The sequence below is a fragment of the Fundulus heteroclitus genome, unplaced genomic scaffold (genome assembly GCF_011125445.2).
Source record: "Fundulus heteroclitus isolate FHET01 unplaced genomic scaffold, MU-UCD_Fhet_4.1 scaffold_41, whole genome shotgun sequence".
NCBI classification, from domain to species: Eukaryota; Metazoa; Chordata; class Actinopteri; order Cyprinodontiformes; family Fundulidae; genus Fundulus; species Fundulus heteroclitus.
The window spans coordinates 3,179,059-3,196,343 of record NW_023396824.1 but is presented as its reverse complement, the minus strand read 5'-3'; the positions used below and the strand labels follow the sequence as shown (position 1 = coordinate 3,196,343).

The 17,285-nt window shown below is 43.2% G+C and overlaps 1 protein-coding gene across 1 annotated transcript in view; it reads left to right on the top strand.

The window, feature by feature from the left end:
- atp1b2a (ATPase Na+/K+ transporting subunit beta 2a) overlaps positions 1 to 17,285 on the top strand; it is a 28,821-nt gene that overhangs the window by 3,970 nt on the left and 7,566 nt on the right. Inside the window, exons 2-6 of the mRNA XM_036131120.1 lie at positions 946 to 1,074; positions 12,165 to 12,269; positions 12,546 to 12,625; positions 14,346 to 14,471; positions 15,374 to 15,433. Of these exons, the coding sequence (XP_035987013.1) occupies positions 946 to 1,074; positions 12,165 to 12,269; positions 12,546 to 12,625; positions 14,346 to 14,471; positions 15,374 to 15,433 (500 nt within the window). The remainder of the gene's footprint in view (positions 1 to 945; positions 1,075 to 12,164; positions 12,270 to 12,545; positions 12,626 to 14,345; positions 14,472 to 15,373; positions 15,434 to 17,285) is intronic.

Sequence of the window (17,285 nt, the reverse complement as noted above, 5' to 3'; positions counted from 1 at the left end):
TACCTGTTCTGACCTTTGACCTAGAAGAGTCAGAGTTCACCTGAAGCTCATGTAAAATAAACACATTAAATGCTTTTAAGACATTTTAAATCTATAAACATTCTGATTAAAAATGAAGAGCAAAAATAAAATGTTAGCTGCAGCTCCCTGTGGGTTTTGCTGTTTTTAGATCAGGCTGATGGGCCACATATGGCCCTTAGGGGCCCTGGTGGCCCTGGTGTCCCCTGCTCTGGGTTCTGAATCAGCTTATTATCCAGTCATCATCAGGGTCCAGGACATCTTTGATCCCTGGAACCGTCTTCCCTGCTAATTCTCCTTCGCAGGCCTCCCAGCAGCGCTGCATCCACATTACGAGCATCCCTGTAGTGTTTACCGCAGCATCAGGGTGACACCTCACACCTGGTCACCATCATCTGCAGCCCTGTGGTCCACCCAGGGTACCCCTACACCAGGACCAGGAGGCTGATGGTAGAAACCCTGATCAGATGATGGGTGGACCTTAATTTAGGGTTTAAACTGGATTATGGACATTTTTGTTCAGGTGAAAATGATGTTAGCATGCATTATAAATGAGGTCCCAGGATGTTATTAGTGAAGACCCCATGTCTTCCTGTAGGGGGGGTTCTCTCTGCAGATGTTCTCCTGACTCTACGTGTTCTTCTCTGAGGTTCATGGCTGAAGGTCCCAGCTAACTGATCATCTGGTTATGGGATCAAACTGATCTAATGATCCACAAGAGGACAGGACTTCAGGTCCCCCTCCCCCCTGCACTGGTACCCCCCCCCCCCCCCCCCGTCCTTGTCCCCTCCCCCTCCACTCAGCCTGAATGTGGGTCATCATGAGGATCAGAGTCCAACACAAGAGGATTATAGATGGATGACAGCTGGAGGGAGGGGGGGGGGGTGATGTATTGGAGGTCTGGCTGACGCTGTGCTGTCTCCTCAGGTCTCATCCTGCTCTTCTACCTGGTGTTCTACCTGTTCCTGGCTGGAATGTTTGCTTTCACCATGTACATCATGCTGCTCACCCTGGACGACTACAAGCCCACCTGGCAGGACCGGCTGGCCACCCCAGGTGAGCAAACCCCCCCCCCCTCAGGTTATGGAGCTGCTGTAACCGGGTCTGGACCGTCTCCTTCTGCTGAGTCTTCTATGGATGAATCGTTGGTAGCAGGTTCACCTGGACAAGAGGAACCCAGGTGTTCTGGGCCTGCCAGTCTACCTGGAACACACCTGCAGCCAAGCTCCACCCACTCAGTCAGGCTACTAAGAAAAGTTATTTCTTAATAATCATAAATATATAAATAAGTTCCCTTTTACTGCATAAAAAAGAGGAATTCATGACTTAACATTCTTTAATAAACGTCTCTCTGGTTAAACTGCACAGTTGTACCCAGTTCCACTCAGTCATGTTTAGAACTCACAAATAAAGTTACAGATCTAATTAGGAAATAAATATTTCTGTCTTCAGTCCAAACCTCAACTATTATCTATTCCAAGTCAGCAGGCCAACCGGTGAATACCTGACCAACCTTATGTTGGTTTATGATAAATCCTCAAACTTTCATTCATTGAACCCTCTTCACTGCGTCTGCATAGCTGATCTTATACTTTGTTTTAACGTTTTCAACATTTCTACCAGCCTTATCCTGACTTCATACGTCTCTCTGTGTGAACCACCACAGCTGCAGCTCTTTTCCTGCACATCATCTTCACATTCTTAGAATTAATAATCAGCTCCACATCTGGGACCAGGGGCGGATTTACCTTTAGGCGAAACTAGGCAGTTGCTTAGGGCCCCCTGAGTTCCTGGGGGCCCCGATTATCCAGCCAGGCTCTTAGAATGATGATGTTCCACCAGGCTGAGAGAGTCCAGCATCATCCCCTCTGCTGGTAAGCAGTCAGCACAGTGTACTTACTGAAGATGACCCAGCTCTGGCCAATCAGCTGTCTGACCGTCCACGCTGCCCAATAGTACTGAGAGGACCGCTCCAGGTGAAGAACAGGAGCTTTCCAAGAAATGAAGACGGGCGCAGATTTACTTCCAGCTATTATTTCATTCAAATGAAAAATGGAGAACAGATAAGCAGATCATGGCTTGTCTACTAGAAAAGGGATAAAAGAAAACATAGAGAGGAAAACAACAAGAAAAGAGATAAGAGAGGGACAAAAGGTAGAAAAAATAATGTATATCCTATTAAAGCTTTTGTATCCGTATAATAGATCTGTTTTATGTGTTGTCTTCACAATTCAGAGGGCCACATGCCTTTCTTTGCCTAGGGCCCCAAATTTCCTAAATCCGCCCCTGTCTGGGACACATCTAGATTCCTCTTCAGGGGGAAGTTATGAGAAAATATCTTTGACACTCACTCCTAGAAACATAGCATAATCAATTTTCTGATAATTTTTCTTACCCGCACAAACAATTATAGGTGCATAGCGCCACCTACTGTACATGAATCAGAATCAGTCAGAATCAGAAATACTTGCTGTTTGCGGTAAGGCGTATTGTATCACTTCCTGTTTTCACTGCGTGAGCAACGGTTTGTTGCTCCAGATTCTCTCGCTTTTATCTTTAATCTCTTTGCTGTAACATCTGTTTCTAACACATAAGCACTTTTAAAACATTTTCTGTTGCTGCACATCACGCTTGGGAACTCCTCGTGTTTCACGGTTTGCTCTCTTGGCGTGGTAGAAGGGCGCTAGCCTAGCTTTAGCCTAGCCTAGCTTTAGCTCCACAATGGCTTCCTCTCCTACTATTACTTCAGCTTCTCCGTCTCTGACTAAGTCTCCCCTTATCTCCTGCTCTCTGTGTCAGATGTTTAGCTATTCCTCTGCCTCCTTTAGTGATAATGGTACTTGTAATAAATGTAGTGTTTTTGTAGCTTTGGAGGCGAGGGTGTCAGAATTAGAGTCCCGGCTCCGCGCTATGGAAAGACCAGCTGATAGCCGCCCCTCTGCTAGCGCGGAGCCACATAGACCTAGCGTTAGTTCACTTAGTGGTCCTCCAGAAGCACCCGAGCAGCCGGGTAAGCAGGCCGGCTGGGTGACAGTTCGTAGGAAGCATAGCTCTAGATTTCAGCCCCCAGTTCACCACCAACCCGTCTGCGTTTCAAATAAATTTTCCCCACTCAGCGACACACCCGCTGAGAAGCCGATCCTGGTTATTGGGAGCTCAATAGTCAGAAACGTGGCACTAGAGACACCAGGGACCATAGTTAAATGCCTGCCAGGGGCCAGAACGGGCGACATAGAATCTTACCTAAAACTGCTGGCTAAGGATAAGCGTAAATACCGCAAAATTGTTATTCACGCTGGCGGTAATGACACCCGGTCACACCGATCAGAGGTCACTAAAGTTGGTGTTGCTTCGGTGTGTGAGTTTGCTAAAACTATGTCGGACTCTGTAATTTTCTCTGGTCCCCTGCCTGATCTGACCAGTGATGACATGTTTAGCCGCATGTCATCATTCAACCGCTGGTTGTCTAGGTGGTGTCCTGAAAACGACGTGGGCTACATTGATAACTGGAGAACTTTCTGGGGAAAACCTGGTCTGATCCGGAGAGACGGCATCCATCCTACTTTGGATGGTGCAGCCCTTCTTTCTAGGAATCTGGCCGGATTTATTAGTTCTCCTAAATGCTGACAACCCAGGGTCCAGACCAGGAAGCAGAGCCGTAGTTTAACACACCTCTCTGCAGCTTCTGTACTGTTACCCATCCATTATCCTATTGAGACGGTGTCTTTCCCACGGCCAAAACTTAACAGATCAAAAACTTATCTAAAAGGAACAAATCATAAAAACCTAATAAAAATCAATACGGTTCACCTTGAACCTAAAAATAAAACAATTAAATGTGGTCTATTAAATATAAGGTCTCTCCCTCCAAAGACTTTGTTAGTTAACGAATTGATTTCTGATAAACAGATTGATTTGTTTTGTCTCACAGAAACCTGGCTACAAGAGGACTACGTTAGTATAAATGAGTCAACTCCCTCCAATTATTCAAATTTCCACATTCCCAGATCTGTGGGAAGAGGAGGAGGAGTGGCAACTATCTTTCAGTCTGATTTATTAATTAGTCCCAGGCCAATTAATAACTACAGTTCTTTTGAACATTTAACCCTCAGTTTCCCTCAACCAAGCTGCAAAGCAATAAAACCTCTTCTGTTTGTTGTTTTGTATCGTCCACCAGGCCCTTACACTCAGTTTTTGGATGAGTTGTCAGATTTCTTATCTGATTTGGTGTTAAATACTGATAAGGTTATTATAGTGGGTGATTTTAACATCCATGTTGACACAGAATGTGATAACCTTAGTGTAGCCTTTAAAACTATCCTAGATTCAATTGGTTTTGCTCAAAATGTGCATGAACCGACGCACTCTCGGCTCCATACTTTAGACCTTGTGCTGACATATGGCATTGATTGTGAAGAATTAACAGTATTTCCTCACAACCCTGTCCTATCTGATCATTTTTTAATAACATTTGAGTTTAATCTAACTGAGTTCTCCACCCCCAAAAGAGGGTTCCATTATAGTAGATCTTTATCGGATAATGCTGTATCAAAACTTAAAGAGTCTGTCCCCTTTTTAATATCCTCCGTATTGCAGAAATGCCCTGCAGATGGCAGCAATGTTGTTTCTTCCCATTCACAAATAGATGTCTTTGTAAACGGTATGACTTCGTCATTGCGTTCTGCATTAGACAATGTAGCTCCCTTGAAAAAGAAGGTGATTATTCATAGGAAGCTGGCTCCTTGGTTTGATTCAGAGCTGCGTTCCTTGAAGCACAATGTTAGGAAATTGGAGAGAAAATGGCGCTCTACACACCAAGAGGAATCCTACCTAATCTGGAAGAACAGTCTATTGTTGTATAACAAGACCCTTCGCAGAGCTAGAGCAGCATATTTTTCATCATTAATTGAGGAGAATAAGAATAATCCTAGATTTCTCTTCAGTACAGTTGCCAAACTTACTCAGAGCCACAGCTCTGTTGATCCATCCATTCCCTTAGCTCTTAGCAGTAATGATTTTATGGGATTCTTCATAAATAAAATTGATTCCATTCAAAATAAAATAATTGGCATCCTCCCAAAACAAAACATGATTACCCCATCCTCAGTAAGTGAGGCAGCATTGGAGGAATCTTTAGAACCTGCGCAGTGTCTGAACTGTTTAAAAGCAGTAGAGCTTTCTGAGCTATCTAAAATTTTAGCTTCATCTAAACCTTCTACCTGTATGTTAGACCCAATCCCAACCAAGTTGTTTAAGGAGGTATTCCCTCTGATCAGTGGTCCTATTTTAGACATGATTAATCTATCCTTAGTAAATGGATATGTACCACAGGCTTTTAAAGTAGCTGTTATTAAACCTTTACTTAAGAAACCATCTCTTGATCAAGATGAGTTAGTAAATTACAGACCTATATCTAATCTTCTTTTCTTATCTAAAATTCTTGAGAAAGTAGTTGCTAATCAACTTTGTGAACATTTACAAAGTAATGACCTACTTGAGGAGTTTCAGTCAGGCTTCAGAGCTCATCATAGCACTGAAACAGCTCTGGTGAAGGTCACTAATGATATTCTCATGGCCTCAGATAATGGACTTGTGTCTATACTTGTCCTGTTAGATCTCAGTGCTGCATTTGATACAGTTGATCACAATATTCTCCTACAAAGACTTGAGCATACTGTAGGGATTAAGGGAAAAGCATTAGGCTGGTTTAAATCTTATCTGTCGGACAGATTCCAGTTTGTCCATGTTAATAATAAATCTTCCTCAAACTCTAGGGTCACTTGTGGAGTACCACAGGGTTCAGTCCTTGGACCAATTCTATTTACTATATATATGCTTCCGATTGGCAAAATTATCAGACAGCATGGGATTAATTTCCACTGTTATGCTGATGACACTCAGCTATATTTATCCATAAATCCTGATGAATCCAATCAGTTACTTCGACTGCAGTCATGTCTTGATGACATCAAAAGCTGGATGACTTTAAATTTCCTGCATTTAAATTCTGACAAGACAGAAGTTGTAATCTTTGGGCCAGAGTCTTCAAAAAATAAAGTTCTTAATCAATCCCTTAATCTGGATGGCATTAACTTGGCCTCTGGTAATAAAGTTAAAAATCTTGGTGTTGTTTTCGACCAAGACATGTCATTTAAATCCCATATTAAACAGGTTTCCAGAGTTTCCTTTTTTCACCTCCGGAATATCGCCAAAATTAGAAACATTCTGTCCAGGAGTGATGCTGAAAAACTAGTCCATGCATTTGTTACTTCAAGGCTGGACTATTGTAATTCTTTACTATCAGGAAGTCCACAAAATGCAGTTCGAAGTCTTCAGCTGATTCAAAATGCTGCGGCAAGAGTTCTGATGAAAATCAACAAGAGGGATCATATTTCTCCAATTTTAGCTTCCCTTCATTGGCTTCCTGTTAAATCAAGAATAGAATTTAAAATTCTCCTTCTAATGTCTAAAGCCCTTAATAATCAAGCTCCATCATATATCAGAGCTCTGATTACCCCGTATGTTCCTAACAGAGCACTTCGCTCTCAGACTGCAGGTCTGCTGCTGGTTCCTAGAGTCTCTAAAAGTAGAATGGGAGGCAGATCCTTTAGCTATCAGGCTCCTCTCCTGTGGAACCAACTCCCAGTTTTGGTCCGTGAGGCAGACACCCTATCTATTTTTAAGACTAATGTTAAAACTTTCCTTTTTGACAAAGCTTATAGTTAGAGTGGCTCATACCCTGAGCTACCTCTATAGTTGTGCTGTGATAGGCCTAGGCTGCTGGAGGACATCAGGGTCTAATTTTCTCACTCTACTGATTTCTACTGTTCTTCAGTCTACTGTTCTCCAGTTTTGCATTGTATTACATTGAAATGACTGTCGTCATTTCAGCTTTTAACTTTTTGCTCTCTCTCTTTTTCTTCATAGTAGGTACACCTGGTCTGGCGTTCTGTTAACTGTGACATCATCCAGAGAAGACGGCTCACCCGCTACTACCATCTAATGTAGAACAGATTACTAGATCAATGTGTGCTTCTGTGCTTTTTTGTTTCTCTTGTTGTGTCTCTGTTCTGTCTTCTGTAACCCCAGTCGGTCGAGGCAGATGACCGTTCATACTGAGCCCGGTTCTGCCGGAGGTTTTTCCTTCCCGTTAATGGGTGGTTTTTCTTCCCACTATCGCTTCATGCTTGCTCAGTATGAGGGATTGCAGCAAAGCCATGTACAATGCAGACGACTCTCCCTGTGGCTCTACGGTTCCCCAGGAGTGACTGCTGCTTGTCGGGACTTTGATGCAATCAACTGGTTTCCTTATATAGGACATTTTTGACCAATCTGTATAATCTGACCCAATCTGTATAATATGATTGAACTTGACTTTGTAAAGTGCCTTGAGATGACATGTTTCATGATTTGGCGCTATATAAATAAAATTGAATTGAATTGAATTGAATTTCAGCAACTGCATAACATAAACAAAACAAACATCACAAACATTTCAGGTGGAGACGATTTACTGAGGCCTTGCTGCTAAGGACACCGCCTTACACGGTGCCCACAGGGCGTTGCCATTACTGTGTGAAAAGATAGAGGCCACAAAAAAGGGAAGGTGGAGGGAAAAAAACATCACTCATACTTTATCCTATAACAGGATACAGTTTGATATATCAAAAACCTCATTGCACAAAAAGCACAAATAAGACGAGACACATATAGCTGAAGGTAAACATTTGAGACTAGTTCATCAGTTTATATGAGCATCAGTTATGTGTGTCTGTTTGGGTGAACAAGTTTATATTTCCGTGAACACTCTCCAGAGGCCATTGTCCTTGATGCTATCAGCCAGCCAACAGTTCAGAAAGCATCCACAGGTGTCAGCGGGGGAGGAGGGAGCAGGGGAGAGTTCTGAGCTCGTTCCTCACAACAAAACCAGGAGTGATTACATAGGGAGGGCATAATCCAAATACTTTATTTGTTAGAAAGAAATCCACTAAAACATGCGTAGAGCAGAGATGTTTCTGACTCCATCCTCCATGTTTCTGACTCCATCCTCCATGTCTCTGACTCCATCCTCCATGTTTCTGACTCCATCCTCCATGTCTCTGACTCCATCCTCCATCTTTCTGACTCCATCCTCCATGTTTCTGACTCCATCCTCCATGTTTCTGACTCCATCCTCCATGTCTCTGACTCCATCCTCCATCTTTCTGACTCCATCCTCCATGTTTCTGACTCCATCCTCCATGTCTCTGACTCCATCCTCCGTGTCTCTGACTCCATCCTCCATGTTTCTGACTCCATCCTTCATGTTTCTGACTCCATCCTCCATGTCTCTGACTTCATCCTCCATGTTTCTGACTCCATCCTCCATGTCTCTGACTCCATCCTCCGTGTCTCTGACTCCATCCTCCGTGTCTCTGACTCCATCCTCCATGTCTCTGACTCCATCCTCCATGTCTCTGACTCCATCCTCCATGTCTCTGACTCCATCCTCCATGTCTCTGACTCCATCCTCCATGTCTCTGACTCCATCCTCCATGATTCTGACTCCATCCTCCATGTCTCTGACTCCATCCTCCATGTCTCTGACTCCATCCTCCATGTTTCTGACTCCATCCTCCATGTCTCTGACTCCATCCTCCGTGTCTCTGACTCCATCCTCCATGTTTCTGACTCCATCCTTCATGTTTCTGACTCCATCCTCCATGTCTCTGACTTCATCCTCCATGTTTCTGACTCCATCCTCCATGTCTCTGACTCCATCCTCCGTGTCTCTGACTCCATCCTCCGTGTCTCTGACTCCATCCTCCATGTCTCTGACTCCATCCTCCATGTCTCTGACTCCATCCTCCATGTCTCTGACTCCATCCTCCATGTCTCTGACTTCATCCTCCATGTTTCCGTCACTAATGACGTCAGAGTTAAAGGCTGGAATCAGCCCAGCAGCTGAAGCTTCTTTCCTCCCTGATAGAGTTCTGCTGACCCAGGAAAGGTCAAGGAGCAGGAACTACGATCTAGGAGCCCCAGCTAGGAGCTAGGAGCAGGAACTAGGAGAAGGAGTTAGGAACAGAAGCAAAGCTACAAGCTTTTATTAGAACATTTGAGATGCAGCCTGTGTTTTACTTTGCCACGTGTCTTACTTCTTGCCCGACTCATGAGTTTCCCATCAGATTGATGGCAGCTTCAACAAAAACAGGCCCCTGGTCTAGCTTGGTCAGACAGGCAGAGATGCAATTAGTGGACTTCTGACCCACTCACTTCAGCGTATTCTAATTCTTTCAGATGTCATACGACCTAATTTTCCTTCAGGTCGGATGCCAAATCAGATCTGGTTTGTTTTGGCCTTAACCCAGAGCATGCGTTCAGATATTATTTAGTGATTATATGTTCTAAATGGTCTACTAATCACAAAGACAATTCACTTATTCAGTGTTGCGGTATCTACTTCAGTGAAAAAGGGAGTTGTGCATCCAGGAACGTTTGCTAGATGTACCACTTCATGTGACCGTGCAGGATCAATGCATACTAATCGTTTCTCTTTAAATGTTTTTTCTTAATGAGCCTCAGTCTGTGTTTAGTTCTCCAACCATGGGTTGGTTCTCTTTAACGAGCGTCCTACTGATTGGTTCTCTTTAATGACCTTCATACTAATTGGTTCTCTTTAACTAGCATCCTACTGATTGGTTCTCTTTGACGAGCTTCCCACTGATTAGTTCTCTTTGACAAGCTTCGCACTGATTGGTTCTCTTTGATGAGCTTCCCACTGATTGGTTCTCTTTGACGAGCTTCCCACTGATTGGTTCTCTTTGACGAGCTTCCCACTGATTGTTTCTATTTAACGAGCTTTCCACTGATTGGTTCTATTTAACGAGCTTTCCACTGATTGGTTCTCTTTGACGAGCTTCTCACTGAATGGTTCTCTTTGACGAGCTTCCCACTGATTGGTTCTATTTAACGAGCTTCCCAGTGACTTGTTCTCTTTAACAAACTTCCCACTGATTGGTTCTCTTTGACGAGCTTCATACTGATTGGTTCTCTATGACGAGCTTCCCACTGATTGTTTCTCTTTGACGAGCTTCCCACTGATTGTTTCTCTTTGACGAGCTTCCCACTGATTGGTTCTCTGTAACGAGCTTTCCACTGATTGGTTCTCTGTAACGAGCTTCCCACTGATTGGTTCTATTTAACGAGCTTCCCAGTGACTTGTTCTCTTTAACAAACTTCCTACTGATTGGTTCTCTTTGACGAGCTTCCCACTGATTGGTTCTCTTTGACGAGTTTCCCACTGATTGGTTCTCTTTGACGAGCTTCCCACTGATTGGTTCTCTTTGACGAGCTTCCCACTGATTGGTTCTATTTAACGAGCTTCCCAGTGACTTGTTCTCTTTAACAAACTTCCCACTGATTGGTTCTCTTTGACGAGCTTCATACTGATTGGTTCTCTATGACGAGCTTCCCACTGATTGTTTCTCTTTGACGAGCTTCCCACTGATTGTTTCTCTTTGACGAGCTTCCCACTGATTGGTTCTCTGTAACGAGCTTTCCACTGATTGGTTCTCTGTAACGAGCTTCCCACTGATTGGTTCTATTTAACGAGCTTCCCAGTGACTTGTTCTCTTTAACAAACTTCCTACTGATTGGTTCTCTTTGACGAGCTTCCCACTGATTGGTTCTCTTTGACGAGTTTCCCACTGATTGGTTCTCTTTGACGAGCTTCCCACTGATTGGTTCTCTTTGACGAGCTTCCCACTGATTGGTTCTATTTAACGAGCTTCCCAGTGACTTGTTCTCTTTAACAAACTTCCTACTGATTGGTTCTCTTTGACGAGCTTCCCACTGATTGGTTTTCTTTGACGAGCTTCATACTGATTGGTTCTCTGTAACGAGCTTCCCACTGATTGGTTCTCTGTAACGAGCTTCCCACTGATTGGTTCTATTTAACGAGCTTCCCAGTGACTTGTTCTCTTTAACAAACTTCCTACTGATTGGTTCTCTTTGACGAGCTTCCCACTGATTGGTTTTCTTTGACAAGCTTTCCACTGATTGGTTCTATTTAACAAACTTCCCACTGACTGGTTCTCTTTGACGAGCTTCCCAGTGACTTGTTCTCTTTAACAAACTTCCCACTGATTGGTTCTCTTTGACGAGCTTCATACTGATTAGTTCTCTTTGACGAGCTTCATACTGATTGGTTCTCTTTGACGAGCTTTCCACTGATTGGTTCTCTTTGACGAGCTTCCCAGTGACTTGTTCTCTTTAACAAACTTCCTACTGATTGGTTCTCTTTGACGAGCTTCCCACTGATTGGTTCTCTTTGACGAGTTTCCCACTGATTGGTTCTCTTTGACGAGCTTCCCACTGATTGGTTCTCTTTGACGAGCTTCCCACTGATTGGTTCTATTTAACGAGCTTCCCAGTGACTTGTTCTCTTTAACAAACTTCCTACTGATTGGTTCTCTTTGACGAGCTTCCCACTGATTGGTTTTCTTTGACGAGCTTCATACTGATTGGTTCTCTGTAACGAGCTTCCCACTGATTGGTTCTCTGTAACGAGCTTCCCACTGATTGGTTCTATTTAACGAGCTTCCCAGTGACTTGTTCTCTTTAACAAACTTCCTACTGATTGGTTCTCTTTGACGAGCTTCCCACTGATTGGTTTTCTTTGACAAGCTTTCCACTGATTGGTTCTATTTAACAAACTTCCCACTGACTGGTTCTCTTTGACGAGCTTCCCAGTGACTTGTTCTCTTTAACAAACTTCCCACTGATTGGTTCTCTTTGACGAGCTTCATACTGATTAGTTCTCTTTGACGAGCTTCATACTGATTGGTTCTCTTTGACGAGCTTTCCACTGATTGGTTCTCTTTGACGAGCTTCCCAGTGACTTGTTCTCTTTAACAAACTTCCCACTGATTGGTTCTCTTTGAGGAGCTTCATACTGATTGGTTCTCTTTGACGAGCTTCCCAGTGACTTGTTCTCTTTAACAAACTTCCCACTGATTGGTTCTCTTTGAGGAGCTTCATACTGATTGGTTCTCTTTAACAAACTTCCTACTGACTGGTTCTCTTTGACGAGCTTCCCACTGGTCAGTTCTGTTTAACTGTCGTCCTGCTATGATTGGGTACTCAGCATTCTCCTTGTGTTCCAGGGATGATGATCCGTCCTAAAGGAGACCAGCTGGAGATCCGGTATTCTGTGGCAGACACTGAGAGCTGGGACGGCTTCGTCCAGAACCTCAACACCTTCCTGTCTGGTATGGTGCTCCTCAGCCCATCAGTTAGAAGATGTTTCACCTGGATTAGAAGTCGTTTAACAAACATCACAATCTGTTTTTAACTGAGGCCTCTGTCTTCACCTGATCACTGCTACCTGCCCTGTCCTACCTATCTAACCTGGCCTTTCTCACATGTTTCCACCTGTCTAACCTGCCCTGTCCTACCTATTTCTACTTATCTTGCATGTTCTACCTATTTCCACCTGTCTAACCTGTTTCCACCCATCTTACCTGTGCTTTTCTAACTGTGTCCAGTGTACAACGACAGCTACCAGGTGCAGCTGAACGATGACTGCCCTCCTGATCAGTATTTCATCCAGGAGGACAGTGGAGAGGTAAACTGAACCATTCCCAGTAACACCTGTTGATCTGAGTATCAGGGGAGGAGTGGGCTGTGCTATAATCTACCTGCTGGTGAAGACTCTGTCATCCAGGTCACGATAAACCCAGAAAAGGGTTAAAAAAGAAAACAACTGGACTTTTATTCTGAAGCCAAAGACGTTTCGCTCCCAAACTTCCTCAGTTCAAAATGATATCAATGATGACATCTGCCTTCGTTGGTGCTAGGCGGATTGATGTTCTGTTCATCTGGTTGTCTCCATCATCCACACATCACGCAGAAGTTAGAGATCCACTGAAGCATCAGATTCTTCTGATCGCTGTCAGTCCTGGAAGCAGCTGCCAGCAGGATGAGGATCTGCTCTGGGTTTCACTTTTAGATATGTTAAGGGTTGGGGTTAGGCAGAAAGCAGTTAGTATGGAGACAACAGTTAACTCAGGGACACTAAGGACTCAGAGGCTGACATAGATTCTACATCATGGACTGATTAGGGGGAAATGGGTTAGCTTGTTGGCTTGGTCAAGTCCAGAACATGGTGATACGGTTCACCCCCTTTCATGGGGGGTTCTATATAACGCTTACATAAGTGATGATCAGGGCTCTCCCAGCTTCTGGTACTGTCCAGAACTGAAGCTGTAAACAATCCTCTGGCTTGTTAGGTTAAATATGTTAAAGAATAGAAAGGTCTACAACAGAGAGGAACACTTTTTCAGGGTAAAGAACCTGGGAGAACCTGGTATATTCTTTACAGATGCATCGCTTGTATTAATAATCAGCATCAGCGCTATCAGACTGACCCTGGTGGCAAACATGGACTCCACTTTCAGACTGGTTTCATCGTAGAAAGTTCTGATCTTTAAAATGAATCTAACTTTATTCTCACTGTGAACTGCCCTGAGGCTGAAACAAACACTGAAATGTTCTGAAGTTCTGCCCAAAGCCAATAGAAAGCAGGTTCTGATGTGATGTTGATGAAGGAGTTCTTCAGCCAGTTTGATCTGTGGACTGAGCTGCTGAGGGGGAACCAGTCACTGTGTTTGATGTTGGAGTTGTTCTGTTTCATTTTACTCTAAAACATCAATACTTCTCTGATAACTAATTCTGTTCATACAGTTAATCAATAGCCATGATGTTAGATTAGATTAGATTCAACCTTATTGTCATTACACAGGTACAGGTACAAGGCAACAAAAGGCAGTAGGTCTAACCAGAAGTGCAATAGCAGCAAGTGCAGGATAAACAATGGTTCCATAAGTACAGGACATGGGTTTGTACTGAATAAAATGAGCTGTAAATGAGCATTAAATTACAAAAATATCTGAAAAACTGAATATTTGAACTCAGCCATGATAGATCCAAAGAAAACAAGCTAATGTGGGGGGGCAGAAATGGGCAGTGCACAGGAGTACGGGTAGTACCGGCCAAATTAACACTTTACTGGTTCATTGTTCTATTTAAAGCCTACAAGGACAATACTGTCACATAATGACGTTATCCTCAGGTGACCCTCAGGTGACCCGCGTCCAACCACACGGCGGCGCTCCACTCAGTCAGTCTGGTACCAGATCTTTGATGTCCTGAGATCTGAATCCAATGTGTCGTCTCGTTGTCTAAACTACTGTAAAAAAAAACAACAACTACGATCCACCGAGGATCCAGACACCTCTGACCTCACTGACTCCTCCCCTCTCTGTCTCACCTGTCTGTGCCTACAGGTGAGGAACAATCCCAAACGGTCGTGTCAGTTCAACCGGACCATGCTGGGGGACTGTTCAGGGATGGTGGACCGTTCCTATGGGTACAGCAAAGCTCAGCCCTGCGTCCTGATAAAACTGAACCGGGTAGGTTACCTGCTGGCCCACCACGCTCTGAACACCTGTAACCACAGCAGGTACGGCGTATAACAACAGGAAGCAGTGGACCTAACTGTGAACTGAGCCTGGCTGGACCCGTTACAAAGTTAACCAACTGGATGGGTCCACAGTGGTTCTGTTCAGGATGATTTTACAAATAAATTTTAACTCTGACTGCTTTGGAAAAATAACACAGAAGGTGGTCTAGCTGGATCTCATCAACCCTTCAGGTATGGACCCATCAGCCTGAACATTAAGAGTCTATTCATGTTGGCCGTTCACACTGAGCCTGGTTCTGGTTCTGCTGGAGGTTCTCCTCCCTGTTAAAGGGGAGTTTTCCTCTCCACTGTCGCTTCATGCATGCTCAGTATGAGGGATTGCTGCAAAGCCATCAACAATGCAGACGACTGTCCACTGTGGCTCTACGCTCTTTCAGGAGGAGTGAATGCTGCTTGGAGAGACTTGATGCAACCTGCTGGGTTTCCTTAGAGAGGAAACTTTCTCACCAACCTGGAGGATCTGATGGAGGCTGACTTTGGAAAGAACCTGGAGATGATGTGATGTTAATTGATGCTATATAAATAAAACTGAATTTAACTGAAAGCTGAATAAATGTTCCTGACTCTGAAATAGAAATGATTGTGTATTTCTTTGTATAAACTGGATCTGTTGTGAAATTGGCACCAAGTTCAGTGAAAACATAGACTAACCCTTTTAAACAAACAGCAGCAATTCTTCAGAATTGGGTTCTGTGTTCCTCTAGAGACCACCAATATGTCTTTAAAAGCCAGAGATATTTGGGCGATTCAGCGGAGCATTTCATGACAGTACACCTTCTGGTGGGGGCGCTGCATCAGACTGAAGCCTATCCTCTACCTGTGTGTGTCCAGGTGATCGGGATGTTACCTGGGAAGGACGGACAGTCTCCTTATGTCACCTGTGGAGCCAAGGTCTGACTGAGCCGTTTCTGTTCACCTGCCTCTGAGTCCATCTGTCTGGTTCTGAACCCGTGTGTCTCCATGTGTCCATGTGTGTCCTCTGTGTCTTCAAAGTGGGGAACGATGAGTGGGTGAGACCTCTAGAAGACAGAGCATGCTAACCAGCAGAGAAAGGACTGTAGAACTATATTAGAACCTCAGTCTGTAGAACCTCATCACACTTTTTATTCTGTATTAATACAGATCAGGCAGAACATAATGACCACCTGGTTAATAGTGTGTCTGTTCTTCTTGAGCTGTTTAATCAGCCAGTATGGCCTCCATGTACAGAACATCCTGCAGGTACACGAATGGACAGATTTATGTAAACACCTCAGACGCTGATAGAGGTCATGGGGGAAAACGAGAGGTTCTTATTATCAGCAGCTAGGGTTAGGGTTGGGGGGGTTGTGGCCTAGTGGTTAGAGCAGCGCGCTTGCACTCAGAGAAGGATGCAAGTACCCGGTTCAATCCCCACTGCCGGCACTCTGGGTCCCTGAGCAAGACCCTTAACCCCAGATTATTTCCCGGGCGCCGCACATGGCAGCCCTCTGCTCCCCAAGGTGACGGGTTAAAAGCAGAGAACACATTTCATTGTAATGTATGTTTCAATGACAATAAAGATGATATTATTATTACTATTACAAAGCTTAGGAAGGTGAGATCTGCCAGGATAACGTTCAACTGGATGGCAGGACCCCAGGTTCATTCAGCAGTGGAAGGACCCATAACCTGTAAGCTGGTGGTCATCGTTTTATGGCTGATCAGTGTACGTTCAGTAAATAACTTATTTGAGGGCAATGACAACTGATCACACCTACTGATGAGTGGAAACTCTAATTTTAGCACAATGTATAACAGCCCCAGTGTTTTCAGCCACTTCAGTCATGTGGAAAATTTCAACAGGTGTGAATCATTTTTCAAGCCACTATTCTAATAATTATATTTTCCAACAATTTGGTAGAATCCAAACACATCTATGTTTAAATTAAGTTTGTAATTTCTGAAGTAAATTAGATTAGTAAATAGATTTAAGTGAGTTATTGTGAGCACCAATGCAGGAAAACACTGTGAGCTCCAGTTTTGGAAAATTCAAAATACTCTTCTGAAAAATAAAGAAACAGGTCTAATAACAGGTCTAGTAATGGTTTAATAACAGTTAAAATCACCCTTAATAACAGGTTTAATAAGAGGTCTAGTAACAGATCTAATAAAATGTTTAAGAACAGGGTTACTAACAGGTTTAATAACTGGTCTAAAAGATCTAACAATTATAGGTCTAAACGGTTTAATAACAGCTTTAATGAGGGTTTAATAACAGGAAATAACAATCTTACTAACAAGTTTAATAACAGGTCTAATAACAGGTTTAATAACGGGTTTAATAACAGGTTTCTTAAAAGGTGTACTAACGTGTTTACCAACCTGTCTAACAGGTCTAATAACAGGTTTAATAATGGGTTTAATAACAGATAATAACAGGCTTAATAACAGGTTTAATAACGGTTCACTTACAGGTTTAATAACGGGTCTAAAATTTCTATTAACAGGTTTAATTATAGGTCTAATAACAGGTATATTAGGAGGTATAATAACAGGTTTAATAACGGGTTTAATAACAGGTATATCACCAGTATAATTACAGGTCTAACAACAGATCTAATAAAGGTTTAATTACAGGTCTAATAACAGATGTAATAACGTGTTTAATAACAGATCTAATAACAGGTTTAATAACGGTTTAATTACAGGTTTAATAACAGGTTTACTAACAGATTTAATAACGGGTCTAACAGATCTAATAACAGGTATTAACAGGTATATT